Here is a 27,662-nt window from a genome sequence, read left to right as displayed (position 1 = left end):
GAAAAAAAAATCAAAAAAATTAGGTGCTATTATATAGCTTTGTATCAGCTAAATTTGTGAGTTGGAGATAAGCGGAGTCAAACCGCAATAAAAGAAACCATTATTTGAATAAAATAAAATTCATGAAAATTTATTTTTTAATCGTTTAATTCGCGAGGAGCTGGAAAATATATATCATATGTAAAATATATCAAAATAATTTTTACGAAGATTGAAAAAAAAAAAAAAAGACTTCTTTTGTGGAACATTAGAAATTAATTATACCGTCAAACATTTTAGCAAAAATAAAATAAAATTCAAGGGTAAGTTAAATAATGAGGAGCTAGGTAAGGATCTCTCAAATTTTTCCTATTTGGACATTTCAAGCAGTAAAGCCTTTGCTAAGCACCATTTAAAGCTTTTAGTTATAACCATTTCAGTCTTATAAATGGAGGTTCAGTGATTATATTGTTTGTTTTTTGTTTGGTCATTCTCATTGCAAATACAAAGAGGAGAGAGAGAAATGGTTCAGCTTCACACGTCTGCATGTTCAAGGCTTTGCTCTCCAGGTTTTGTACTTTCTCTTTCGAAGAAAGAACTACTTGTTCATTTTGTAGCTAATACCGTGCTTATTAGAAAATATCGAATTATTAATAGCAGGGCCTTTTTATTTTTAAAAAGCAAACAAGTGGTACGCACAAATATATTCGTTATACTATGCTTCAGTTGCAGTGATTATCCTTGACTGATTTTTACTTTCTTATCCTCAGTTGTAGTGATTACCTACTTTTTTTTGAAATTTTTGATAACTAAACTTTATCTATTAAGCGAAATTCCGAGTCCGTTTTGCATGGGGAATTAATAAATTAAAAATAAAATTACTAACTTATTTGAAAGAATGAAAATATGTAGACATGGTTTTCATGGTTGATGATCTCTTTTAGTCTCTTAATGATTTTATTAATTCGTGTTTGAAATTTGTTTGGATTGGCGTAATGCCACTTCAAGTAGTGCCATTGATTAAGCCAACAACAAATTGCAACTTAATCAAGAAGCCCTTCCCGCAATACTGGTCCAGAAACAACAACTTTTCATCATCTTTATTGGTCAATTATGCAAATCCAAATTGCAAGAATATCATCAAGAAATGTTGTCTACCTGTTTGTTCTCAACATGGGTACGCATCAAAACCAGAGAATGATCATCAGTTTCTGAGTAGCCTTCAGACTTCCCTTTGTCAAAAATGGGATGCTTTTCATCGCTTTTGTCGTCCTCATACTGTTCTCGGCACTGTGAGTTCCACATGTTCCTATTCCAATTTATTTATACACCTACACTTGGATTGAAGAATTTTGAGCTTCACAAATTTAATTACCCATTTTTGTCTTCAGGTTATAGGAATATCATCGGTCTCTCTTCTTCCATTAGAACACATTGCTGACCTTTCCCCTCCATTTCTTGTTGGATTATTAAAGGTAACAATTCCAAATAGGCTTGGTGGCATATGCTTATGATCATTAAATGGGTATGTTAACATTTTTCTCAATTGATATCTCAGGCATTGGTGCCATCAATTCTAATGAACATTTATGTGGTGGGCTTGAATCAATTGTTTGATGTCGAAATAGACAAGGTACATGTGATATATCCCATCAACTAATGCTATGCATAGAAATATAAAAGATATTTCATAGTGTTCATTTTGCATCTTTTGCTTGCTTAACCTCAGTCCCTTTTTACATGTTCTCAGGTTAACAAACCCGAACTCCCACTTGCTTCTGGTGAATTCTCTATGGGAACTGGGATCTCAATTGTTTCTACAGCTTTGTTGATGGTAATTAACTGGCAGATATAATGGATTAGACAGTAGACACTCCATTACTTGTGGCCAAATTTCTTTTCTTTCCATTAACTGTTTGATATTTTTCAGAGTTTTGCTATGGGAGTAATGTTTAAATCCCCACCTCTTTTTTCTGCCCTTCTCATTAGTTTTCTGCTTGGAAGCGCTTATTCCATTGAAGTGAGTTTTTTTTGTGCCTATTCTTGGTTTGAGGGTTCTGATGATCATCGACATACAAATTGGTTAACTTAATTTCTGTCTCTCTCTGTTGAATAGCTTCCCTTGCTCAGGTGGAAGAGACATGCATTTCTTGCTGCTACTTGCATCCTAATTGTGAGGGCTATTGTTGTCCAGCTTGCCTACTATGTGCACATCCAGGTATACACTGGTGACTCGGTGTGAAAGAAAAACAGTACTCTGTCTATATTAACTGACAAAATTGAAGCCATATATTTTTGCAGAAATATGTGTTGGGTAGACCAATTATAATTACAAGATCATTGGTATTCGCGGTGGTTTTCATGTGCATCTTCTCCGCTGTTATTGCATTATTCAAGGTTAGAGCTATAATGTAACTAGTTATAAAGTGGCAATTTACAAGTACTTAATGAAAGTCTGCAGGAACTGCTAAATTAAATGTCAGAATATGCTGTTTCATTGGGAAAATATGGTGGCTATGAATTTACATCTTGTTTGTTGGCAATTTAACAGGACATACCTGATGTGGATGGTGATAGAGATTTTGGCATTCAATCATTCAGTGTCAGCCTTGGGCAAGAAAAGGTGAGTAAATTTGAAATTGAAACTGGGAGATGTTGGCTAACTAATAGTATTGTAATATATATGTTGGATAGGTTTACTGGGTTTGCGTAAATATGCTGTTAATGGGATATGGGGCTGCCCTGGTGATAGGAGCTTCTTCTTCATTCCTAGCAAGCAAGCTTTTCACTGTATGTGTGCCATGTGTAACCACCCCTTTTACTCTGCTACTGATCATTTGTATGCAGCTTTACATTTAGTGATACGCTTTGGTTGCAGATATTAGGCCACAGTGTCCTCGCTTCCCTTCTGTGGCTTCGAGCTCAATCCGTTGATATAGCCAATAAAGCCTCTCTAACTTCTTTTTACATGTTCATATGGAAGGTAGTGCATGATTTCTTGTTCTGAATTTTTTTTCTTTGTGTTCATGATATATATATACTTGTTCAGATAACAACCCTTTGGTTTTTAACTCTAACTTAATATATATGCTGCTGCTGCTGCTGTAGCTGTTCTATGCCGAGTACTTCCTCATTCCTTTTGTAAGCTGAGAAGAATTGCTGCTTGCACTTGTCATTCACAAGTCTCTCCGATTTGTGCAAGGTAGTGAGAGAGCAAATGACCGTGGATCACGACTCTATTATTGGACTGGGCTGTGTACTCTTCGAGTGCCCACTCGACTCTCTAGTTGTATTTTACTAAACAATAATTGCTAATTGTCTCAACTCTTCAGTACTAAAAAACACTGTCGTCTTTCTTGTGAGCTGACCAGATGCCCAAATTACACTTTTTATATTTATTTATCATTTTCTGAATTTATTAAAGAAAGGTTATGGTATGCCTTCAATTTCATTAAGAACAACATGAAATATTTTGCACCATGGAATTGGACGACTTCCACAAGAATAACCGAAACAGGACTCGAGCATCTTGCGAAACTTGTGGGACTCAAGCGTCCCCTCGCGGGTCTCGCTATTCTTGGACTTGTAAAAATGTTTTGTTTACATGCATAATGTGTCTATAGTTCTTGTCCAGTGATATACATATATATTGTTGCAACTTGCTGTGTGTATAAAAATGCTCAAGTTTTTGGGCTTCTTTTGGGCTTTAACACATTTATACCCACCTAAGGTTCGAGTTGTTTGATTTTTCGATGTTCACGCCTAAGAGCATCCGCAGTGGTTGTTTAATAATTCAGTTCAATAGTTCAATTTTGTGAACTGTTTTGGTATCTATTAAACTTAACTACAGTTTTAATTGCAATGATTATTTAATAGTTCAATTCAAAAATTTAAGATGAAAGACAAGAAAATATAATGCAGTCCATGTATAGATATATATTTTCTTTCAGAGTTCATATTTTTTATATTTAAAATAAACTATTAATCCTTTATTTGAAATGAACTCTACTATTGTAATAAGATTGAAATGAAACTCACCACGCAGATGCTCTAATAACCAACACCAACCAACCTGACATTAGCCTTGGAAAGCCTTCTATTGAAGGAACCTATTGCCTTAGGCCCTAAGTAAGCTGGGCCTTCTATCGACACTAACCCACTTAAACAATGGCCTTGGTTTGGGTCTGACGGACCAATGAAGCCTCAACTTTCTACAGAAAAAGAAGAAGGTCCAAATTCCTGGCCCGTTGTCTTCACTACTTGAGCAAGTAAAATCGCGCTGGTGAGCTTTGTAGCTAACCTGCAGGCATGTTAATCTGTAATTCCAATTTTACCCTTTCATATATTAAAACTTAAAAAGGGCCGGTCTTTCCCAGTCTTCCATCGTTATTAGGGTTTTCACTCCTTGCTCTCTCTGCTGTAAACATCGCGGCGGATCTCCAAGCACGAAAATGGTGAGCTTTTTCCTCCCTTCTCTATGTTTATGTATTTGTATTCCTTCGATTATTTCTATGTCTTTGTGGGTTACTGTACAGTGTTGATTTCCATGGAGTTTGAGTGAGTTTGTGATGTGGGTTTTGATTAATAAGCGCAGCCGTCCCACAAGACCTTCATAATCAAGAAGAAGCTGGCGAAGAAGATGAGGCAGAATAGGCCCATCCCTCATTGGATCCGTATGAGGACCGACAACACCATCAGGTCCAATTAGATGCCTCTTTGTTTTTCTTTACTTAAATCATTTTCGTTCTTGTTTCTCGCTAATCAGACGCTTACAAGTTGTCCATTTTCATTTCTCTTATCAGGTACAATGCGAAACGCAGGCATTGGCGCCGCACCAAGCTCGGTTTCTGAGGTGCTTTGCCCCAATTTTTAATGCCATGTTTAAATTCGATTAGGATGTTAAGTTTGATTCAGAGCTTAATGTTTTCTATTTTCTTGCGAACCCAGTTGTAAGAACTCATAAGAGTCCATTTTCAGACGTGTGTTTCACGTTTATTAGCTTTCCTTATAAATTTCTGGTTCTCAATTTAATCTAAATGCTCGTTTGAATTTGTATGCTCCCCCCATAGCTCTGTTAATTTGTTTTCTTAACAATGCATACACCATTTGGGACCAATTATATAACTACTCTGTTTTGAATCCCAAGTCCTTAAACAAGTAGGAGATTTGATTAGGAACTAAATACCAGCTTGTTGAATACTTGAATGCCATTCAACAAGTTTTTGATCTGTGTTTGGTTCCTTGGTCATGTATAAGCTAATGTGCAAAGCGAGAAAGTAGGGAGAAATTATGACTGGAGTCTGAAAGGGATGTATGCCTGTAGAGTGCATGACCCAATTGAAACATTGCATTTCAATTTTCCATACGTTTGAGATATTGCAAATTTTCAGTTCATTGAAGTTAACTTGTTGGATGTTGATTCTTTATTTTATAGGTTGTTTGCATTTGCCTTCCCTTTGAGGGGGTCATAACCCTTGATTTAGTTTTACTGTCTTAATTGCTCCACATGATCCCTAATTCTCTCTTTTTAATATTTTATATTTAAGTGAAAATAAATAATAGCAACACATGGCTGCTGGAAAATCCAATGCCAGATTTTTCTTAATTATCAACAAAGGGGTGGTACACCGGTACTGGTTTGTCACTTAAAATGATCTCAACTGGTTAAGTTTTTAGAGTTTGACTTGTGAGTATGACATACTGGTAATCAAGGTTGTTAGTTCTAAGTACCAAACAATTTACGAAAAAAGAAAAGAAAAAGAAAAAGAAATAGGCCGCCAGCCCACATGCGAGTCCAGCACAATTTATCCATTACAATATTACATAGATCGACGTCCGTGCGAATGCCGTCAGGCCTATGGGACCATAAGGTCCTGCCACTCTCCGCACGCCATTTGGCTTCTCTATAAACCAACGCAATCTGGCAATCCAATCGGCCACGTGTCTCAAAACTGGACGCGGGAGCATTCTCTTTATCTGGGCTCCACCGTACCAGATTACCCACAACTTTACCAATATATAACGAGCAAACGCTTACGCTTATACGCTCGCAAAGATCACACCTGGCAGCTGAGCCTGAGACCTCCACTTCGTATTCATCGTCCTCGTCCTCTCGCTCTCTCGGTGAGTTCCACTGAACACTCGCATTTTAACTTCATCTCATCGCGTAACTGGAATTCAACTACATTGGTTTCGAGTCCGTTATTTAAATTCATGAAATGAATCAGATCATATCATAATCATACCTTTGTAGTTATTGATTTTGCTCCTAGATCACGTAATTAATCGTTTTGATTCGTCAATTTTTGGTGTATCTCGAGTATAAACGCTAGTTCAGATTTTGCTTTTGCTTCAGATGGCTTCGACGATGCTGTCTTTGGCTTCCGTCTCCCCGTCAGCTTCATTGTCTACGCATGAGACTCACAAGGTTCCCCTCATTTCACTTCGTAATGGCGATTATCATCTCGTGCTGTTTGGTTGCTGAGAAAATGCCAACTTTCGGCTTAATTGAGTTGTGTGATTTTGTTCGGACAGATAGAGAGAAACAGAAAACAACTACTGAATGTTTTTAATATATTTTTGACAGGGGAAGGTAAAGCTTGGGAGCTGTTGGGGCTCCAACAAGGAGAGAAACAATTTATTTAAAAAGACGGAGGTATTACAGTAATGCTAATAGGTCTTGCTTCGCTCCTTGTTTTGTTTTGTCCTACTCATTTTGCTCTTATAATTATAGAAAATCATGTGTTGGATTCTTGAGAGATATCAAGTTTTGTGAAGACATGCTTTATATTATTTTCGAATTATTGACATTGATTCTTTTTTTCAATGATGTAAGGAAAGTTTGATTCATCCACTTTAACACCTCTTTTGCTTCCTGGATTTCGAGTATTGCATTTTTTGTTTTATGTTTTGTCTTTTCCTTTTAAGATATGCTCACAATAGTATGTAGATGAGTGATTTAGATAATGTGTCTAGAAAGGAGTCCGTTTTGATGTTCTCTATTTTGGAATCTGAGTTTCTGTTGTTTCTTGTCTGTAGTCTTTTGGTCGGATATCTATGGTTGCTGCTGTGAATACTTCTCGATTTGAGGGTGTAACTATGGCCCCACCTGATCCAATTCTTGGAGTTTCTGAAGCATTCAAAGCTAGCACAAATGAAATGAAGCTCAACCTTGGAGTTGGGGCATACCGGACAGAAGAACTTCAGCCATATGTGCTTAATGTTGTTAAGAAGGTCAGATTTCTATCCTTAATGAAAGAGAAAATTTTTTGGCTATTGAGATTCTACTAGAGTTTCCTGTTGTAATAGAATTTCTTGCTTGTTCTCTTTGACATTTTTATTCTCAGTTAGATATTGATTTAAAGTGAAACCATTTTATTTTGTAGGCAGAGAATCTTTTGCTTGAGAGGGGGGAAAACAAAGAGGTGAGTATACTTAACAGTATAAATGACCTAAACTTATTCTAAAAATTAAGATTTACTAACTGCAATCCATTTGCAATATGTAGTACCTCCCAATAGAAGGTTTGGCAGCATTTAATAAAGTGACTGCAGAGTTATTATTTGGAGCAGACAACCCAGTAATAAAGCAACAAAAAGTATGTGAGAAATCAGAACTCGTGCATCTTGTGAAATAAATCATGTACTATATCTCTTTGACCTTATCTTGGTCTTTTAATTGTTAATCTTTCCTTTCCTTAAGGTAGCAACTGTTCAAGGTCTGTCAGGAACTGGTTCTCTTCGTCTTGCTGGAGCTTTTATAGAACGATATTTCCCTGGGGCAAAAGTTTTAATATCATCTCCAACTTGGGGTCTGTATTGTCACTCCCATATCATTATAAGACTTGTCTCAAGATTACTAATTTGTCATACCTAACAAAATTGTGTTGCAGGTAATCACAAGAATATTTTTAATGATTCTAGAGTTCCGTGGTCTGAGTACCGATACTATGATCCAAAAACAGTTGGTTTGGATTTTGAGGGGATGATATCAGACATAAAGGTAAGATAGGTTTGCCCAGGAATGTGCATACCCATCGTCATTACGTTGTAGTTTTGGATTCGTTGGATTGTTATGCACATTGATCACAATTCAATTGTAATAGATTTATATCTTCTCTCTCTCTCTCTCTCTCGCTATGCTAATATGGAATTACTTTTAATTTGTATGCCATTCCATCTTTTAGGCAGCACCTGAAGGATCTTTTGTGTTGCTTCATGGCTGTGCTCACAACCCTACTGGCATAGATCCAACCCCTGAACAATGGGAGAAAATTGCTGATGTCATTCAAGAAAAAAACCATATCCCCTTTTTCGATGTTGCATACCAGGTATGTATACTACTGGTTGAACTCAGGCTATAAATTCTAGTTTCATCAGTGCTTTCTCTCATGCTTAAAATGGAAGTGATAATACTTAATCTTCGGAATGAAATATTTAATTATGCATTCCACAATGAAAAATTATGAATATATATTCATTTATTCAGTCATAGATTTACGATGGCTTAGTATTGTGATTGTGTAAAATTTCTGTTGAAATGCAGAACCTTAGGGAGAGTTATTTTATAATTTTAATGTCTGAACTTTGTCAATGTACTTTAGGGATTTGCTAGTGGAAGCCTGGATATTGATGCAGGGTCTGTCAGATTGTTTGCTGCACGTGGTATGGAACTTCTGGTTGCTCAGTCATACAGTAAAAACCTTGGTCTTTATGCAGAAAGAATTGGAGCTATCAATGTTGTCTGTGCATCATCTGACACAGCAACAAGGTGCAATAGAAAACATACTACTTATATTTATCTTCAGACTAACAAGATTGCTTACTTTTCTGCTTTGTATTTTCAAATCCTGTTATGTGTATTCTAGATTAATTTGTGGTTCAACACTTGTGCATCATAGTTTTTTCTTGTTTTGAAGTCTCCGTTGAATCTCCTGTATCAGTGTTGGATACTTGAATCCAGTTTGAGGTTTCATTTGAATTCCTTGGAAACGAGAATCTGCAAACTACTATATACCAGCATTTGTATCCATGATGCCCTTGGGCCTTGGCTCAAGTTTTAAGGCCTGGGTAGATTCTAGGTTCAAGTCTTGTCAAGCAAACAAAAATTAAAAAAGGTTCTCGTTACCGTGTTGTGGTTATTTGAGTCTGTGATCAGATATAGTGACATCCGTTGTGACTCATACATGAAGTTTTTAGGATCTGCTAATGATTATAGTTTTATATATTCAGGGTAAAGAGCCAACTGAAGAGGATTGCTCGACCTATGTACTCAAATCCTCCAATTCATGGGGCTAAAATTGTGGCAAATGTTGTTGGAGATCCAACACTCTTCAATGAGTGGAAAGCAGAGATGGAGATGATGGCTGGAAGGATAAAGAATGTGAGACAAAAACTATATGACAGCCTTTCTGCAAAAGAAAAGAGTGGAAAGGACTGGTCATTTATACTCAAGCAGATTGGCATGTTTTCATTCACAGGCTTGAATAAAGCTCAGGTAAGTGCCCATTCTTAAACTATTATCTAAGCTTTCAAATTCTTGGATCTCTGCATGCAACAATTCTAAACACTGCTCCCAGATATATATCTGATCTTTTCTTCCTTTTTGTCTGGTCAGACCGAGAATATGACAAACAAGTGGCATGTATTCATGACAAAGGATGGAAGAATATCGCTGGCAGGATTATCTTTGGCGAAATGTGAATACCTTTCAGATGCCATCATTGATTCGTACCATAATGTTAGTTGAAGTAGATTTGATTAGCTGCGATACAGGTTTGAAGCAGACATTTACGAAAATTTTGGTGGGCCTAAACAGTTATTACTATAATTTATTGAGATCTTGTAATAATAAACTTTCATAAAAAGGAGAGGCATCTTCCCCGAGAGGAACAGTGGGAACAGCCAGGCTTACCTTTGACCAATATATACAGAGGTCTTGTTATAATAATGTTCATCTGAAGTTCATATGAGTCAATATGTTGCATTTTTTATTTCATGTTGTGTACTTGTTTGCACCTCGTTGTGTTGCTTGGCTGGGCCTTCCTACTGTTAAGTTAGGTTAGGGCTCAGGCTGTGGCTCTGCTCCATTGACTAGGATTACGATTAAACGCCCCCTTAGACCAAAATACTGATGAACAAAAAAAAGAAGACCAAAACAATGTATATTATTCATGTATATCAAGAACAAACACAAACCTAGAACACTCCGTGAGTCTGTGGTATAACTTATTACAACATCATCAGTATAAGAATCAGAAGGTAGAAAAGCTTTATTTATACTAAAATGATGGTTCTACCATCAATTATAAAACAAGCAAAAACAGTATACAGCACTGCCTCTTCCCCAGCCTGGTAGCTAGTTTGATATATCTGCATGCGCATCAAAAATGCCAGCGCGGCCATGGCACAGCAAAGAACTTCATGAGCCCGGCATTGCAGTGAGAGCTATTAGTACCCTCACCACAGGCAAAGTAGTGGGGCCTCCACTGGTTCAGCACAAACTTATACCCTTCACCACTTCCCTGTGTAGCGTTTGCCACCAACTTTGCCCTCCTCAAGTCGCATTTTATAAAGCTCCAGAGGTCTGGCAGTAAGTAAACATTATGAGCAGCCTGGCTGCTATTGCTTGGTGGCTCATACTTGAACACTGCACATTATTAAAACGTGATCAATTATTCAATAACAAGAATTAAACAATAGTTTCAAGTAACACTAAGTAAATTAAATCTCATCCACGTTTATACTGACCTAGTGTGTCTTTTATGTAGAAGGGGCCATTTTTGAGAGTCCAATCAGTGTAGTTGAAGCCATAACGCCAACCTTCAGACCCTCCTACAACAATGGTTCTAGCTTGACCAACTCCCAATAGGGACACAGCTACTAGCAAAATGAATCCTTGTGCTCCATAACTCAAACCCATCTTCAAATTACTGATCAGGGGGGACTAGAGAAATGAGAAATCTAAGGTGGAATGAGATTTTCTGGTAATGGGGATATGAGCTGATGGGGTTTTTATAGTGCATTTTGATCACATGTTCTGAAGCAAAGCTACCGGCATCGGTTATTTTCTCACTCAAGTTGGGTAAAAGGAGGGGAAAACGTGTAGAGATTTTGGGTCAATTCTACATTTTCATTTTTTTTAAATGAAATGTATATTTTGTCAATTGTCTTTTGCCGTCACTTGGTTTTGTTTTCTCATTTGGTAATTTAATGAAGGCAATTCTTCAAGTTGGATGTATCATAGGATGAGAAAACTAAGAAGGGAAGGGTAGAATGGCAGTCAATAGGTTGACGGGTGGGTTTAGTCGTTAGGATCTTGGCCAATGTCCACTTACAGGGAGAATTATAGTGTTACGATTATGATTAGGAAAACGTTAAGGTCCAAAAACAACTGAATGTGGGTTGGTCATGGGGGACGGCTATAACCTAACAAATTCAACGGTTAAAGAAACTCATGTTTTAACCCGGCCCATGAATACGCTGATGGCCCAACCAAATGTTAAACATTAGACCCACCAATGAAACCCAACAAAGCCCACAGAAGTTGGAACCAGTCCTGTAACAAGATTTGACCGACATAGGCCCGCCATTGAAAGTGCACAAATGCCTGCCTCTCTCACTCTCTCTCTCCTCAGCAACAGAATAATGTTGTTTCGTTCAAAGGCAGGCGTATGAATCTTTGAAATTGAAAATACAGGGTACGTACTTATACTTTCTTAGAATTTCTCACAATTTTTGTCGTTGTTTTACTTAAAAGTTTTTATTTTACGGATTTTTTCTTTCTGTAATCAGGTAGACTAGAGGTAGCACCAGAATTTTTTATTTTGGTTTTGGGGTTTAACCGGGTTTATGACTTCATGGGAGCCCATTAGCATGCTTGAATTGGAAACCATGGAAGGATACTTAAATGCTTAACCTTTAGTTGAAGCACCTTCATGAGTATGAACTGAATGCTTTTAAGTTATGGAGGGTAACAAACTGGGTTTATGTGAGCTGAGCACAAGTCAATTATTTTATTTATTTTTCCGTTTTTTTGTTTTTGGTACTTTAACACCTAAATGCTGACCGTGTTACTCATATCTTCTATCCTAATGCAGTGCACCACCTTCCCTCAGCTAGTTTTATATCTGGAATTTTGTCAACATTTAGTCACAAATGTCCATTCATTAGTCTTTGAACTTGAAGTGATGAAAAAAGTGTCCATCTGGGAGGTTCTCTAATTCAAGAAAACGTAAATTTGGAGAGGAAAATGGGTTCCAATCCTAAACAGCCTTTGTTTTGCCTAAAATGGCCATGGCACATCAACCAAAATCCTAAAAGTAATACTCCTAATGTTTGCACCTTTGAGGGTCCTTGGCTATTCAAATCTATGCAAACTATTGGGTCCATTGCTTTCAATTTCGTCAACTCAGTTTCAGAATCCTCATTTTCATTGATCAATACCTTTAAGCCCTTCCAATTGGATGCAAGAACCAGCCAAAGTAAGACTTTGAAGTCAAAAACAATCTTGAGTCCTCTAGAGCAGGGGGAGGCAGAGCATAGAGCATTTGCCTCAGCATTGGCAAGTGGGAAAGAGGCTACGGTGATTGAGTTTTACTCACCCAAATGCAGGTTGTGCAATTCTTTACTTAATTTGGTTGTGGAGCTTGAGGGGAGGAACTCAGACTGGCTTAACATTGTTATGGCAGATGCAGAGAACGATAAATGGCTACCTGAGGTACCCTACGCTCTCAAGATTCTATATGTATAATGTTGAGCATAAAATGGGATGTATATTGATTCGTTGAACATAGAAATTATATGTTAGTCTATTATGGCTTATAGATCAGATCATAGGTTTGGGTTGGAATTGGCATTTGGAGTTTATGAGGCACCCCAACTTGATCGGAAAACTCTTAATGGTATGCCCGAGCAGATGCATTGGAATAGATAGTAGTTAGGTATAGTGGCCTGAGGTGTCCAGCGAGTTTGAATTTCTTGATACTGATATTGTATCATCCATGTGTATGTAGTATACTGATCATTAGTTTTGTTTAGTGAACATCTCTTAGATCTACACTAAGGTAGTTCTTTACATTTCAATATGGTCGCATTGGTGGAGTCATATGAGATTATGAGTTAATGGTTCTGATGCTTTTTAATATATCATTGTCTATTTTGTTTGTAATTTCTTTGGGTGAAGTTATTCTCTTCATGCTGGGCTCTGCATGGTGTCTACTGTCAAATAGTATGGTTTTAAGACTTTTAACTAGTAGAATACTCTTGTCTGATTTTTTCTTTTATCATTGTCAATGCAGCTCCTTCATTATGACATTAGATATGTTCCTTGCTTTGTACTACTGGACAAGAAGGGGAGAGCACTAGCAAAGACTGGCATTCCAAGTAGTCGACTGCATGTAATAGCAGGTCTCTCTCATCTTATCAAGATGAAGCGTATTTCTAAAAGTAATAGCTAGATCAAAAACTGAATCTACCGATCTTTTCAATTTGAGATAGAAGCCTAGCCTTTAGTTTTTTTTTACCAATCCTTAGATATTCATTCATGTGCAGCACGTTTTGATTTCACAAGTTCAAAGCACAGAACATGAGTTATGCATCTGTATTGGCACATAGTTGAGAAGATGATGCATGCTTGTTTGCTTATGGTTAAAACTGGCAAGTGTAAAATATTTCATTTCTTACATCAAGTCGGTAGTTGAAGTCAGTGTGGTCGACATGACATAAATTGATTAAACATACATTCGCTTCTGGGTCTGTGTAAAGCGCATTCTAAATCACAAAGCAAGACAGCTATTTTGTACAGTTCAAGGCAGTGAGAAAAAAGAAAAGAAAAGGAAATACATGTAAATTCCAAAGAAATTAGACTCTTTAGCACCCAATCCACGTTGTTCGAACTGATTCTATGCAAGAATGTCGAGTAAATTGTACTTTTACAAGCTAGGGCAACCGATGTGTCATGAGCACATGATGTAAAAAGTATAAAGATATGAGCCCTGTGAACGAGTAAAAATACGAAAGGCTACCTATACTTTAATTGATAGACAGTGAAATACAACAGCCACTGAAACACTTTAACAACCATACAAAAGCCAGTGCCATTCTTTGGCAATTACATGAAAATACATGTCAAAATCTTATACTGCACAGAACAAATTCGGAATTATATACACTATTACCCGTCTAGCAGTTCTTGAATGGCATTCCTGGCCTCGGTGAGAGGATTCATGTAATTAACTTCTCTAGCCCATACATGTTGCATGGCATGCATAGACATCTCCGTTTCTAAAAGGTTCTCTCTCTCCAACTGCTCGACAGCATTAGAATCCATCATACTACCAATGATGGTCTGCAAAAAAAGTGAAGGAAGAGCATCTCACTCAGCCGTCAACACACATCACAAAACCACACTAATTTGGTGGAGGTAACTGTATTTTGAAAAACAAATCCAAATTGGAAATGAACTCACCCAAAATGTGCTGCAGCAAGCATTGAAGATTATAAATTTTAAAAGGTTTTCATCAGAGCTGCTGAGGGCATGATCTGAACTGACAGACACAGCAAAACCTTGATAGGAAGAATCAAACATTGATCCAATGTTCTTCAGTGTAATCCGGCCATGAATCTTTAAAATTCTCTCAAGATGATACATGGTGGAACTCCATGCATTGTTGTCTGTCCCGACCCACTTTAAGTTCCAGCCACTACTTTCAAAAGCTGACAGTGGGAATTCTTCATACAGCCTTAACAAGGTTGCCGCTCTTTCAGCATTAGCCCAGCAACAACATTGGGATGAGCCGTCATCTGCGCATAAGGATAAAGAAAATAATATTATTAACTAACAAAAAGGAAAAAGGATCATGCCAGAAGGAGTATACAACGATAGCAGTGGAAATTTTGTTCATCTATTCATCACAAGAAAGAAGCATAGTTTCTACCTCTATAACAAAACCAATGGAAATAAGATATTCAATATTAAGATATTGCATTTAGAACAAATTGAAATAGCAGCCAAAATAGCATGCCATGTGTTTCACACTATGTGCCATCAGTGTATTTTCCATAAATTAACTTGAAAAGATTTAAATTTAAACCGCCAAAATAATATTTTTGAAATAAAACAAATAGATTACCCAGAACAAAACCAGCAAGTGGGATGTCAACAAGATGCAGCCTGAGGTGACCTTTTGGTTGATAACTAAGATTTCTAATTTTCTTCTCCAGAACCAGGTGATGGACAGAAGCAACCTATACAATTGCCAACGTTGATACAAGATGAGTAAGGTTCATCCGTCTAGGAACAAGGTAGTGAAAAGGAATTAGAAAACAAATTTAATCATCTTGGGAAACAAGACAATATACACAACTTACCCTGCAATGAAACCGCATTGGCTTGAAATCCAAGCATTGAACCAATTCAGCAATCAAACCTGAAGAAACAATGTCTAAAGGTACAGAATTTTGCATGTATGAAGCAGGACTAAAGCACTTGTCACTGCATGATTCAATGACTCCCCTTATGGAATTGATTACAATAACTGATACAGATGTCAGCATCCATCTATTCTGCCCCCTGGAAAATCAAAGAAAGAGGTCAAGCCATAATATTTACCACTGCAACAGATAAACAAACTAACACATATTTAATTATGTGCATCTGCTTCAGGGTTACTTCCCGAATCAACAGCTAGATTCCCTCTGGAAATTCTCTCTTCTGACGGGGAAGTATTTAAAAGTAAACAAAGACCATGGTATGGTCAAATTGATGCCTTCTAGCTACCAACGTATGGAGGATAAAAAAAAAACCTCATTGATTCATAGACCTTAAGACAATCCTGAATAAAACAAAAGTTTACACTATCTATTACATATTTGGCAAACAAACAAAAAATAAAATAAAATCTGTTACATGACTAGTGCAATACTAAAAGCCAGAAAAAATCATCAGACTATGACATTAGACATCAAAAAATAACAAAATTTCAAAAAGAGAAATCAGAGTGACTGAAGAAGAAGATGGTAAAATGTCAAGGACTAATTAGACTGCATACCGCAATTCAAGAACCCGATGAAATGCTGCATCCACACCAGGTCCAAATCCGACAGGAAAAGCATCTTTACTCAAAGAACCAAATAGCCTTACCTATTTGATTAAAATGATGAAATGAGATTAAAATACAATTTTTATTCATTTTCAACAAGAGATACAAAATGAAAAAAAAAAAAAAAGGCGGATGAAAATTACAATCTGATGGTCCACCAAAACATGAATACAAATGCTTATAGATCTCTGCAAGAATCTTAGCTGAAGAGGATCACCAAGATTTTGACAGTTCAAATATGGATCAACAGAATTGTCTTCAACACTATGAACAGCAACCACATGGCCACACAAAGATAATAGATTGCCCTCAGGAACCAAGCAGTTAGAATCAGCTGACAGTAGAGGCGCAGTCATTACAGGCCTGATGCATGAAGAGATTTTAGGAATCCCTTCAGGTGCCACAACTGGCTTGATACGGCCCTCTTCCAATTCCTTTAGGTTTATCTCTTGAAGGCCTATTACATTTGCAGGAAGACAAAGAGAAATATCTGAAGAAGTTTGGGAAGATTTTCCGTGGGACATCTGAAGAAGTACTTCATTATGATTTTCAGACAGAACCTCATCATTTGTCAAAGAATTATCTAATGGAAGACACTTCGATGAACTATTATTTGGACAAACCTCATCAGAAGCAAATGAAAGGCTCCACAGATGAGTTGTGGTAGGGATAAGAATTTTATCACCACTGAAATAGTCAGAAACCTCAAGATTACAAAAAGAGTCTTCTTTGTCATGCTTTGTGATATAATAACAACCAATCTGCAACAACTGAAATGTAAATAACAATGAATAAAAATTGTCATACAGCATAATTTACTCACCCCTGCACCATGTACTAACAAAGAAAAGGAGAAAGCTGGCACACCTGATACTTATAAAAACTTTCAGACTTAAACTCCAGCAATACCTTCTGTCCACTTGGTCTGCCAAACTCACCATTATTTAATTTGGCTCTTGTGCAATGCAAGATAACTGAGCCAACTAGATTGTGACAGTTAACTCCACTAATTATAGCCGAACAAGATATCTCAAGAAAACTCAAGTCACAATAACTCTGTTTCTCGCTGGATTCCTTGTAAGAATTAGAACATGACCTCAGTTCTCTGACTGACTCACAGGAATTGTCCATTGACCCTGAACTTAATCCCTTGCTTGATGAATGAGTAACCTTGCGTCTCTTGAGAGAATCATGCTCCAAGTAATTTCCACCAGCACAAGGCTCCATGGAATTCTCCAGAGCATCACCTAAGACTCTAGTTTGATACGAACTTCCATCGTGTCCGGCAAGAAATAAATTCCAAGGCAAGATTATAGCCTCGACAAACATGCTTGACAAGTCTGCTATCACCGCATCACCTTGAAACTGTTAAAAGTGGATCACTAATAAGTAGAAATACAAACAGACAGCATTCCTGTGTCTATTAGCAGGACTGCTGCTCTAAAAATCATTTCCCACTCTTCTATTTGGGGTTGTCAAAACATTTATGAGAGCTCACGGGAGCAGTTTTTAAAACAATACAGCAATTACATAAGAGAATAAAGTTGGACTATACCTTCTGTAGCACAGGAAATTTGTGGGTAACCAAAAGCAGGTGAAATGTTCCAGTTTCAAGTCTCTTCAAATCTTCTCCCAGTCCAGTACAAGGATAAAAGGGAAGATTTCTGCACATTGCATTTCTCAGGTGAAAGTAAACATAAACAGTTAAGTTCATCTTTCTTGCCAATGGTATGAAATGAAAGATAGTTCTGCACGAGAATAGATCATTGTCAAGCAATCCTACACAATCCACAAACCGAGGCATGCCTTCAATAACAAGACTGTAGTTTACTACCTGGAAATCCAAAATGAACTAAGTGAGTCCAAACACATAAAGGACGTTTACATAAAATGGAGAACGAGTAAGTGACATTATTTTCGAACATGACCTCGTATATTCTATTGGAATCCCAAGTTGATGGAAGGTCTGGGACAAGAACATCAATGCTCCCAGTTGCATCAACCAACTGCAGTCTTCCAGAAGATGGAGATGTCTGTATAAACAATACAATGGTGGATAAATCAAGTAAAATTCAAAAATTCCAAGGAAAAAAAGAAAGTCCACTCCCCAATTGAGTTGTTGAATTACACAAGCATTATATGATTTGACAAACCAAAGGATTTATTGTAAATAATATTCTGTCACAACCACCAATGTAAACTTTTCGGTACTTCCTAGCATCTTGTAACAAGATATTATCATGTAACTCAAAATCATAATTTAGACAACTGGCATAAAGAATTTCATACAAAAACATTACTAAAGATATTAAGAAAATAGAAATTCAACCACTAACCTTCAAACTTCCAATCAAAGCTAGGCCTATATCTTCACTTGAAAAAATCTTTCTAACTGACTGAACATAAGATCTCCCTTCACAAAATTGAAGGCTTTGTTGCTTGTCATCATGCAATTTTCCACATTTACTTTCCAACTGCAGTGCTCTCATCCATGTGGCCTCACAGTGGCATATGAAAACAGATAAGGGAACCACCTGAAATTAAGAAAAGAAAATGAAAGTTACTTTTCAGTACTCACTCAACTCCAAACAACCATAAGAAAGTGACAATTATATACAGATCAAATGTGCCCAACATAAAACAGAAGCAAGTCAAGGCAAAAGTAGATCACATAAAGGATTCTGGTCCTGGACATACCAAATTTAGGTTACCCATGTATGGCTCATAACCACAGCCACATGAATCATGCTTGCACAGCTCCATGAATACTCCATGCTGCCAAAACAAACTAGATAAATATTGTGAAAGCAAAGTACAATAAGTTTGCTTATCCAAAAGCAAAACCAAATTTACCCGAGTTCGATGCATCGATGAAGGAAAATGTGAACTAGCATACATCTGAACCAATCCTTCCTTCTGGTAGCACCTTGCAACCGTCCAAATCACCTTATTAGATAATAACATAACTTTGTGCATTGAAACAGAAAGTTACAAGTCAAAAGTAAGTTACATGTTTTGATCCCAATATATCCTTCTCAGATAAGATACCAGCAAACTTTTTCCGGAAACATGAGGCAAGAAGCAATACCCTGAAACCCAACAATCCAGCTAAGAAACTAACCAGGAAATTCATATATTCTAAACATTTAAAAAAAAAACCACAGAATTTCCCATCCAAATACACAATAGAGGTATCAACAAAACCCAATACCATAATCTGGCAGAAAATGCTAAGGAGTCAACGAACTTCCCCAACGAACTCTGTGATTGTGAAATTACTTGGCACCTGCAGCATACAATTAGGTTACTTTCTATGAACATGGATATCTGGGCATCCCAAAGAAATTAAATGGCTTCAATGCATATTAAAAATAGAATTTCAGTAGGAAGAACCCAGATTTCCTTTTTGATAAGTCAATAGTCTGGATTACTTTCCTCGGCTCATCCAAAAATGGCCGTGATTCACAATTTTCTGAAGATCAATTCAAAATACATGGCTTTACCCTGTTTCCAAAGGAGAGAAGGATTCCACAATAACACTAGTCCTAAAGCAAGCACCAAGTATAAGCATTTTTGTCCAAGAAAATCTGGGATTCACAAAATGGAGATTTCTCACAGAAACCTAAAAAGAAGCGAAGAGTTAAAATGATCGAATTGACAAATAGTATATGTCAAAATATTATAAGGCCACAAAGTTAACAAAAGTTAAAAGACTTACAAGAGCGCCTGCCCTAAGACTATGGGGTGGAGTAAGTAGTTGATCAGTTAACAAAAGCCACACTTCATTGTCCAATTCAATAAGCATCCCTTGCATATATACACCTTTGACTATCCCTCTATATGTGCCACATTCACCCTCTCCCTTTGTAACAGCTATACCTTTCAGCGACCATTTCTTGGACAAACTAAACAGATGCAATGCAGAATTCCCAGTAGTTACACACATTATTTTAGACTCTTTCTTTCCTATAAAAACCAATTTCTTCTTCAAGCCTGATATAGAAACAATATTCCCGACGAGTTTTGTAAACACAGGATGCCAAGATGAAGCAGAACCGCAACAATATACAAACATTCGTTTGGTAAGAGAGTGAGTACATCTTTCTTGAATTGAATCCTTCAAAACCATAACTGACTCCTTTGAACTACACAATTTACACTCACAAACCATAAATTGGACTAAAAAGCCCCGGAGATTGGTCGAAGGGCTTGAATCCAAAGCCTTATTGGTTTTCACATTGCCATCACCGGTTGTACAGGGAACAATGGACACAGGACTAACCGCCTCCAATGCGCCAAACATACAATGAAGAGCCCTGGAAGTGTCCTCATGCCCACTCGAAGAGCTTGGTGCTAGCGGAATAGAATAGTTGGAATTACATGGACCAAGTCCGCAATTCGAATCTTGGAAACTCCATCTGATAATCTCCAAGAACCCACTGTTACGTTTCAAGGGAATGAAATTCCAGGCAAGAACATTGATTTTCTTCCCGATAACTCGAACGTCGAAATCAAGAATGTCGCAGCAGATCGAAGCCGAACCGTCCGAGAATTGGAAGCAAGTGTTGTAGGAGCATCGAGCAGTGGGGTTTGAAGAGCTTTCAGCGGAGGTATCGTTGACTGCGGGGAGTGTTAGTGTTCCGATGATAACGGCCTGGTGGTCAAGAGGGGTGAGAAACTTAGGGCTAGGATAAGGGTTAGGGTTTGAGTGAGCGGGAGTGGAGCGTGTGGAGCGCGTGGAGGGTTTTGATGTTTGGTTTGATCGTGGAGAGATGGAAGGGATGCAGAAAGAGGATGTGGCGGTGAGGAAACGACGGCGTTGGACTAACTCTGCGATTGTGAAGACTCTCACATTTTCCATTGACGAGAAGCAAGAGAACAGTAAAAAGCTGAAGAAAGATAGAGACAGACACAGAGAGCGGGAATGGCGCGCGAGAGCGGGAACGAAGGGGGTTTATAAAGCCCTCAACGACTCGTCAATTTCTTTTTTCTTCTGCCAGACTGAATAAGACGACTTGTCGTTTTATTTACACAGTACAAAAATAGATATTATTAAAATAATCCAAAAATTCCTTCACTTTCATTCATTTACTTTTTTTATTTTTTTATCTGCACATTCATTTATTTTTGTGGGACTTTTTTTTTTTTTTTTTTTTTAATGAACATCACAGCCTAATTGCTTGAATTGAATGATTTAATGTTAAATGTTGCCATTTGCATTTCTGGGCAAAAAAAGATGTTGCCTTTAAGTTTAATGGACATTCAATCAAATGAGACCAGAAAATATTGGAATAAGATACAAGTGTATGATGCTTGATAGAGTACTTTGTGTAGCATCAGGACCTATGCACACTGAAATCATTTTCATATGGAGCTTTTCAGACACTGTACAATAAAGGGGGAAAAAATTCCCGAACTGTAGTCAGCCTGTTCTACCTAGAAAAGCCTTTCCCAGTCTCAAAGTAACATTTTCGGAGCTTGGGAGAGTCCTCAGGTTTCCACTATCTGACATGTAAAAGTAATTGTAGTTGATCCTAGTAACCAAATCTGCTAAATGAGGAAAGTGCCCTACGTTGAGCTTGAAAGAGAGCACCTGCATAATCAGCATACAGAAAACCACACTTTAGATGCAAACTTTAAGTGTCAAATCTTACACAGAACCAACACAAAGAGAGAAGATTACTCTGAGCAGGAAAGCAATGCAATCATCAAACTGTTTCTCAATACGGTTGACTTCCATTTCGCATTTGGCCTTAATTGCAGAAACTGCTCCACCACTAAGTGTCAGCTGTATAGAATAGAAGTCCAATGCTAATCCCAAGATGCTGTTTATCCTGCTTGCAATGAGAGCCCACTAATGCAAAAGGAAAGTTTAAGACACAATTCAGCTTTCCTCTCCGCATAAGAGATTTTATTCCATAGTTCATAAACTCTCAAAAAACACAACTACCCACCAGCTTATCCGGAACTACAAAGCACTGCCGCTGAATTGACAACAAGTACGATTCATGTACTTCTATGACTTCATCCAGGGATCGAGCAGTTGCCATACCTTCACAAAGTTCACGCCATGCATTGTGATACACCTGCTTACCAAGTACTAGTTAGTGATCTAACAATTCCATACTCTTTACAGAGAGCAAATATATACCAGCACATGTACCCCCAGTCCCAGGTATACTTTCATAGGTGTAATGTCCAACATCCCTCTGGGCCACAACAGACAATATTGAAAGAGAATGGTAATATAAAACAACTTACTCTGTCCATCACATATTGATGAAAAGCATCCACAAAATGGAGAAGTTTCTGTTCCACTAACCAGTGACGCTTGTGGTTGTTTGTTGCTGTGCCTCTACCCTGCATGGAGAAACAAGTAACATCAAAGTCATTATATTATAAATGTGCGCGCACACATACAGCCTTTGTCATTAGGCCAAGGAGATTATCACTATCATAATTGGTCCTTAAAATCACATATTGTCAATGGGTGAGGAAGAACAAAATAAGCGTACTAATATGCTAGAATAATATTGGGAAAAGTCAAAAAACAGAAAAAATATTAAAAAAGCATAGAAACTAACCTTCCACATCCATCTTCGAGCTTTGTCAAGCACAAATTTTGCTCGCTTGACCTTCAACAAGAATCCCATCACCTAAATCAAATTTAGAACAATTAGACAACAAGTTTAGTGGTCAGGGCATGACCCAGTTCATAGCCAGTAGCCACACGTCCCTCCAAAGACCTCCAAAGAGGAGATCCCAAGTTCAAAACAGTTCACCCCTCCCCCAAATGTCGCAATTGATTTTTGTGTACAGTGTGAGTGAGTGTGTGTGTGTGTGTGTGTGTGTGAGAGAGAGAGAGAGAGAGAGAGAGGAGAGAGAGATAGATTAGAACCAAAAGTATAAAAATTACCTGGTTATATTTCTTGATCGCCTCCGCATTTGCAATAAGTTCAAGTGGCCAAGAAACCTGACAATCAATACCTAAACACATTTAGAGTGGTTGCCATGCACCATATGATGAAAGAAGTTTTCATAAACATGAATAGACCTTATACGTAAATTTCAGCAGATCTAGTCCATCCATTCCAAAGCTGTGAGCATGACTTTCATGAGGAGTCGAGGGAAGGGCATCCATATTAGGTTGCTCATTGCCATTCAAATCATGACTTTTGGTGAGGGATACAATCAATGAATCGGGAACACTTAGTAGCACACCATCAGCAGAGTTTCTTATAGACTCCTGTAGTGAAAAGGAATAGACATTACTATGATATAAATAGGAAGAAAAGGAAGGTATCCCAACTGTAGCATAGTCAAAACAGTTCTTGCAGTGTCTAACAATAAGCCCCTGCACCACACAATTATTGATCCATTTTTTATTTTCAAGTTATTTTCTCAGTTTTAACTTATAAAGGTGTGGACTAATTGTGGGAAACAATTCAACATTCAAAAAAGGAAGGCCTGTCAGTTACACAAGTCAGACCAGCTCATATTAATGCAAATATTTTCTAATTTCCCATAAAACTGCCCTTCGAATCTCTGAACCAATTCCCACTGATATAAACACACAAGTTAATAATAAACACAGAAAATAGGAACAAATGAAACAACCAGAATTTTAATCCTTTATATTAGGTAAGACCCTTAAGAATTTCAATCTTTCATATGAAGCCAAAGTAAGATATGGCCCCATAATGAACTGGAGAAAGAATTCAGGAACCTACCCCCAAACAGTATGCACGATGCTACAGTGAATAAAGTAACCAAACCTGCAATATCGTGTTTAACTCAAAATCATCGTCCCATGTTTCTCCTTTATCCAGCTTATTGAAAATTACAGTCAAGAAGTGCTGTAGCAGATCACCTAAAGATAGCAAGGCACCAGAAAACATGTTAAAAGTAATCTGAGATTCCTATTTATGGAAAATGAGAAGTTCAACATACGAGATGATACCTGACCCTAACAAGTAAATGGCGCGCAACACTGAAAGTTCATCCATCAATTTCCAATCATTCATCAATTTTGACAATATATGCCTTCCAATACAATCCACCTATGATCGAAATAATTTTTTAAATTATGACATCATGCAAACCAAAACAAGAAACTTAAGTTCTGTACATGGGTTTGAGCTATTCACCTGCTTCTGTATGTAGACAGTAAGACATTCCTGCACAATAACCACCGGAAGTGGAGTACTTTTTGGTTCAAAATATTGAATCCATGTAAGAACTCTTGATGGAAGGGTGCTATTTTTCTGGAAAGGTAAAAGCTCTGACATACGGAGCTCATCCTGTTGCCAAGGAATTACAATAAGAATACACCTAATGAATGCTACAAAATCTACATTTAGACATATGTTCATAGACCCTCAATCAACAATACCTGAAAAGATGGAAGAAGTGTAGGAAAAGGAAACAACGTTTGTAACATATTTGAGTCATCTTGTGAACGAAGATATTCAGATTCACCAAACCGGAAACCAAAAGTATAATTTGTCCCTTCGACTGCAGAAATAGATCCACTCTCCCCACAGAATACAGCCTTCCGTAAAACTTCATCATTTAAAGGGGGCAGACATAAATTTCTAGATAAGTTCAATGATTTCCATGCATCCCCATTCTTAGAAAGGATCTTTTGGCAGACTGTTATAACTGGATTTTCCTGACAGAAGGATCTTGAAAGGGGAAATTCATTTACCACACCTGCAAGCATATTCTCTTCTTTTGAATCAGGAAATGCTTTTCCATCCTCATGTGCATACTTCGTTTCAGTCAATCTTTTCTCCAACAGCGTATCAACCAAGAATTTAGACCAAATTTTCTCTGAGCAATTTACTGGCAAAATCAAGCCATCATCACTTTCCACTTTTTGTTTACTGGAAACATATTGAAAGATATGGTCACCATGGCCTATGAGACCTGCTAATGAGACACAGAAAACTTCCGACAAAGTTAAACCTGCAATGCTTTGTCCACGGTAAAGACCTTTATTCAAACTACCAAAGCCATCAATCTCACAGTCATTTCCTTTTCTAGATACAACTGAGGATGTCATAGGAATATGCCGGATCAGCTGCAATGATTTTCCAGCAGAAACAATTGACTTAGCTATGTCCTTAATAAACAATGGACATGATTGAAGGTCTTTATTGCTCCATTCCTTTCCTTTTGTAAAACTAGACATTGAGATGGATTCCCTTTGACCCATTCCCTTTTTGTCATTCGTTACAGGTACGTGGTCACTTGCATTAGATGGGGCAGAGGCCTCAGCATCTAACATTTGACTCTGTACTTGCCTCAATAGGTAGCTCTTCTCCCAGAAGTCAGCCTCATCAACTGATATTGTTCTGTTAGCGTAAAAGAACATCTGCAAAGACAGGAACGACCAGAAAAGTGCTCACTGAGGATAATATATGGAGAACAAACCACATCCAATAGAAAATAGATTCATATATGTTGCCTATATAACTTGTAAGGTAAACTATAATCACAATAGATATCAGAATCATATGGCATGCAAAATTCTAACCAACACATCATGGATTGGATCCACTGCATGGTCTGCATGCACTTGAAGGATGCAAAAAAAAAAAAATAAAGAAAGAATTTATATCCAAGACCTTCCAATACCCTTGAACAGAAGCTAATACTAAATAAACTGCTGCAAATTGTTGGGACATGACAAAACCAAAGTTCCAATCACAATTACCTCCTCATATGGATCATCAAGTGTTCCTTCAAAAAGCCAAGAATCAAGGCCCTCAATATATGGCAATATACTTCCAATAAATAAATGAAGTAACATCTGGTAATTTTCCTCCTGAATTAGAATAACATCCAAATTTGAATTGCATAAGCGAGGTGAACCACGAATAATAAACAAGAAACCATAAGATTGAACCAAAAATGTAGTCACAACCTCACCACCTCGCACAAGACACATTTCATCCAGCTTCTTGTAAAGATGGCCAAGGACATGAACAGCCAAGTCAGCAGCAGGAAGAGAAGAATTAGACTCAAAATACACTTGGGGGATGGCACCATGCACTATTTGCAATAGATACTCAGCACCTGAGCAAAGACTAGTATCAATAAATTGTCATCAGCGATATCCATTGCAAGAAGATATCAACACCAAAACGTGAATTAAGCACTTAATGTAGGGCTGTGGCAGCACCCTCAGAAATCAATAAAAAAATGTTGCTAATTTTGATAAGCTTTTGAGTGGTAATAGTCCCCAACAGCATGGGGCAAACTGTGACAACCACTGACCTACCTAATTGAGATAAGGTTTTCAAGCTAACAGTGTACAAACCTAGATAAGGAACTGGCCAGTCCCAATAACGTAGGAGTTGTTCCAATGCCATCTTTACTTATCTTCATTTCCTCCTTTAAAGCAATATCGCGCAACCTCTGCCCAAACACAAATACAACTTAGACATAACAACGAGTACTAAAAAGATGACATTTAGAAAATAGCAAATTTCATCCAACAAATTGAATCCAAAACACACCTTAAGCCATGCAGAAACCGAACATGCGAAAGCCCTCAATGTAGGCGGAGGTAGCCTTACGGGTTTCTCAATTTTATTGACCACAATTTGCACCAGTTGTAAGCATGTTGCAGCGTACATAAATTGATTGACAATGGCGTGAAGACTTGTATGAGACAGGTGACTCACATAAATCCCACTTTTGGCTTGAAAATGCTTTCCATTTTGGTCCCAACAAAATAGTGAACTAGGAAATCCTTGCAACATTTGTAACACACCGCGAACCTTGGAACGGAAACAAATAAAAGAAAAAAAATTTAGGTTCCTTAATCCAAACCCATTTACCGAAAAGTTTAATATACCAAAAGAAGGGATTACCAAGTCAAGTTCATTGGTTCTGGAGGAGGAAATTGGTGTTGCAAAATGTATGCCATCGGAGAAGACGCCGTAGATCCTATTGATTAAACCTTGAGAAGCCTCTGTATTTCCTGCATCTGAAGATTAAAGTATGATATGAATTCCATGAAAGCATGAAAACAATGGCGGGGATAAATACTTTCAGAAAATTAATAAAAATTAGAAACATGTAAAAGAAAAAGAAAAGCGAATCGAGTACCGTAGCAAAGAGGCTTCCCCATCGAAAAATTAGAGGAACTTCTGATTTGATCGGTTGTTTAAACTTGACAAGTGCTGCATTGGTGTTGCTCTAGCAGTAGCAGTAGCATTTCCGCTGCGCAGTGATGTTATACCAATATATTAATTTTTTAAAAAAATAAATAAAGAAATAGATTCAGGAGTCCAAACAAATTTAAAAGAGAAGCGCGCAACCGAATAAAAAAAAAAAAAAAAAAAAGGAAGCGCCCAATACATTATATGAATATATGATTTATATAATTATATCCCACAATAAAAATACATTAAACGGGAAATATATATATATATAAAGAAAAGTCAAGAAATATAATAGGAGAACTTAAAGTTCAGTTAATTTTATAAGTATTTCTTAGAATTTTTAATCTAAGTTTTTTTTTTTTCTTTGACAACTTTATGTTAGGTTTTAACTTCGAAATTTTGGGTTCCGC

General features: G+C 37.3%; 7 protein-coding genes across 7 annotated transcripts; 4 read left to right on the top strand and 3 right to left on the bottom strand.

The window, feature by feature from the left end:
- The first annotated feature begins 974 nt into the window (after nt 1-974).
- Nucleotides 975-3,271, top strand: LOC147278340 (homogentisate geranylgeranyltransferase, chloroplastic-like). The gene is made up of 11 exons (XM_086250151.1): nt 975-1,271; nt 1,371-1,454; nt 1,538-1,612; nt 1,730-1,813; nt 1,910-1,999; nt 2,096-2,197; nt 2,281-2,376; nt 2,531-2,602; nt 2,674-2,769; nt 2,858-2,962; nt 3,088-3,271. Exons 1-11 carry the CDS (start codon nt 975-977, stop codon nt 3,127-3,129), a joined length of 1,143 nt encoding a protein of 380 aa, XP_086106277.1. The 3' UTR covers nt 3,130-3,271.
- Nucleotides 3,272-4,296: 1,025 nt separating this feature from the next.
- Nucleotides 4,297-5,039, top strand: LOC147278339 (Ribosomal protein L39 family protein). Its single transcript, XM_086251802.1, has 3 exons — nt 4,297-4,433; nt 4,574-4,677; nt 4,782-5,039. The coding sequence occupies exons 1-3, from the start codon at nt 4,431-4,433 to the stop codon at nt 4,828-4,830; spliced, it is 156 nt and encodes a 51-aa protein (XP_086107928.1). The 5' UTR covers nt 4,297-4,430; the 3' UTR covers nt 4,831-5,039.
- A 974-nt stretch (nt 5,040-6,013) lies between these two features.
- Nucleotides 6,014-9,954, top strand: ASP5 (aspartate aminotransferase 5). Its single transcript, XM_086249758.1, has 13 exons — nt 6,014-6,102; nt 6,335-6,406; nt 6,566-6,634; nt 7,018-7,212; nt 7,365-7,403; nt 7,487-7,576; nt 7,681-7,789; nt 7,871-7,980; nt 8,165-8,308; nt 8,582-8,748; nt 9,210-9,474; nt 9,595-9,760; nt 9,796-9,954. Exons 2-12 carry the CDS (start codon nt 6,335-6,337, stop codon nt 9,724-9,726), a joined length of 1,392 nt encoding a protein of 463 aa, XP_086105884.1. The 5' UTR covers nt 6,014-6,102; the 3' UTR covers nt 9,727-9,760; nt 9,796-9,954.
- Nucleotides 9,955-10,248: 294 nt separating this feature from the next.
- Nucleotides 10,249-10,931, bottom strand: LOC147278337 (uncharacterized). The gene is made up of 2 exons (XM_086251697.1): nt 10,728-10,931; nt 10,249-10,626 (listed from the first exon to the last, which is right to left on the bottom strand). The coding sequence occupies exons 1-2, from the start codon at nt 10,897-10,899 to the stop codon at nt 10,361-10,363; spliced, it is 438 nt and encodes a 145-aa protein (XP_086107823.1). The 5' UTR covers nt 10,900-10,931; the 3' UTR covers nt 10,249-10,360.
- Nucleotides 10,932-11,534: 603 nt separating this feature from the next.
- LOC147278336 (Thioredoxin superfamily protein) lies at nt 11,535-13,699 on the top strand. Its single transcript, XM_086252228.1, has 3 exons — nt 11,535-11,677; nt 12,077-12,696; nt 13,277-13,699. The coding sequence occupies exons 2-3, from the start codon at nt 12,229-12,231 to the stop codon at nt 13,433-13,435; spliced, it is 627 nt and encodes a 208-aa protein (XP_086108354.1). The 5' UTR covers nt 11,535-11,677; nt 12,077-12,228; the 3' UTR covers nt 13,436-13,699.
- A 204-nt stretch (nt 13,700-13,903) lies between these two features.
- On the bottom strand, nt 13,904-20,944 carry CTC1 (conserved telomere maintenance component 1). Its single transcript, XM_086251554.1, has 16 exons — nt 19,797-20,944; nt 19,582-19,700; nt 19,290-19,364; nt 19,089-19,167; nt 18,932-19,024; nt 18,776-18,853; nt 18,415-18,612; nt 18,007-18,111; nt 17,634-17,912; nt 16,946-17,443; nt 16,222-16,848; nt 16,028-16,119; nt 15,348-15,549; nt 15,110-15,224; nt 14,446-14,780; nt 13,904-14,325 (listed from the first exon to the last, which is right to left on the bottom strand). The coding sequence occupies exons 1-16, from the start codon at nt 20,937-20,939 to the stop codon at nt 14,152-14,154; spliced, it is 4,212 nt and encodes a 1,403-aa protein (XP_086107680.1). The 5' UTR covers nt 20,940-20,944; the 3' UTR covers nt 13,904-14,151.
- Nucleotides 20,945-21,301: 357 nt separating this feature from the next.
- LOC147278334 (uncharacterized) lies at nt 21,302-27,318 on the bottom strand. The gene is made up of 17 exons (XM_086250547.1): nt 27,197-27,318; nt 26,959-27,074; nt 26,602-26,865; nt 26,403-26,500; nt 26,007-26,169; nt 25,797-25,907; nt 24,471-25,454; nt 24,226-24,378; nt 24,039-24,138; nt 23,854-23,948; nt 23,133-23,324; nt 22,995-23,051; nt 22,663-22,734; nt 22,340-22,438; nt 22,033-22,164; nt 21,762-21,932; nt 21,302-21,671 (listed from the first exon to the last, which is right to left on the bottom strand). Exons 1-17 carry the CDS (start codon nt 27,216-27,218, stop codon nt 21,501-21,503), a joined length of 3,000 nt encoding a protein of 999 aa, XP_086106673.1. The 5' UTR covers nt 27,219-27,318; the 3' UTR covers nt 21,302-21,500.
- Nucleotides 27,319-27,662: the final 344 nt, after the last annotated feature.

Source organism: Dryas octopetala, chromosome 7 (genome assembly GCF_963921425.1).
Source record: "Dryas octopetala chromosome 7, drDryOcto1.1, whole genome shotgun sequence".
NCBI lineage: Eukaryota > Viridiplantae > Streptophyta > Magnoliopsida > Rosales > Rosaceae > Dryas > Dryas octopetala.
This window is presented reverse-complemented; position numbering and strand designations above follow the sequence as displayed.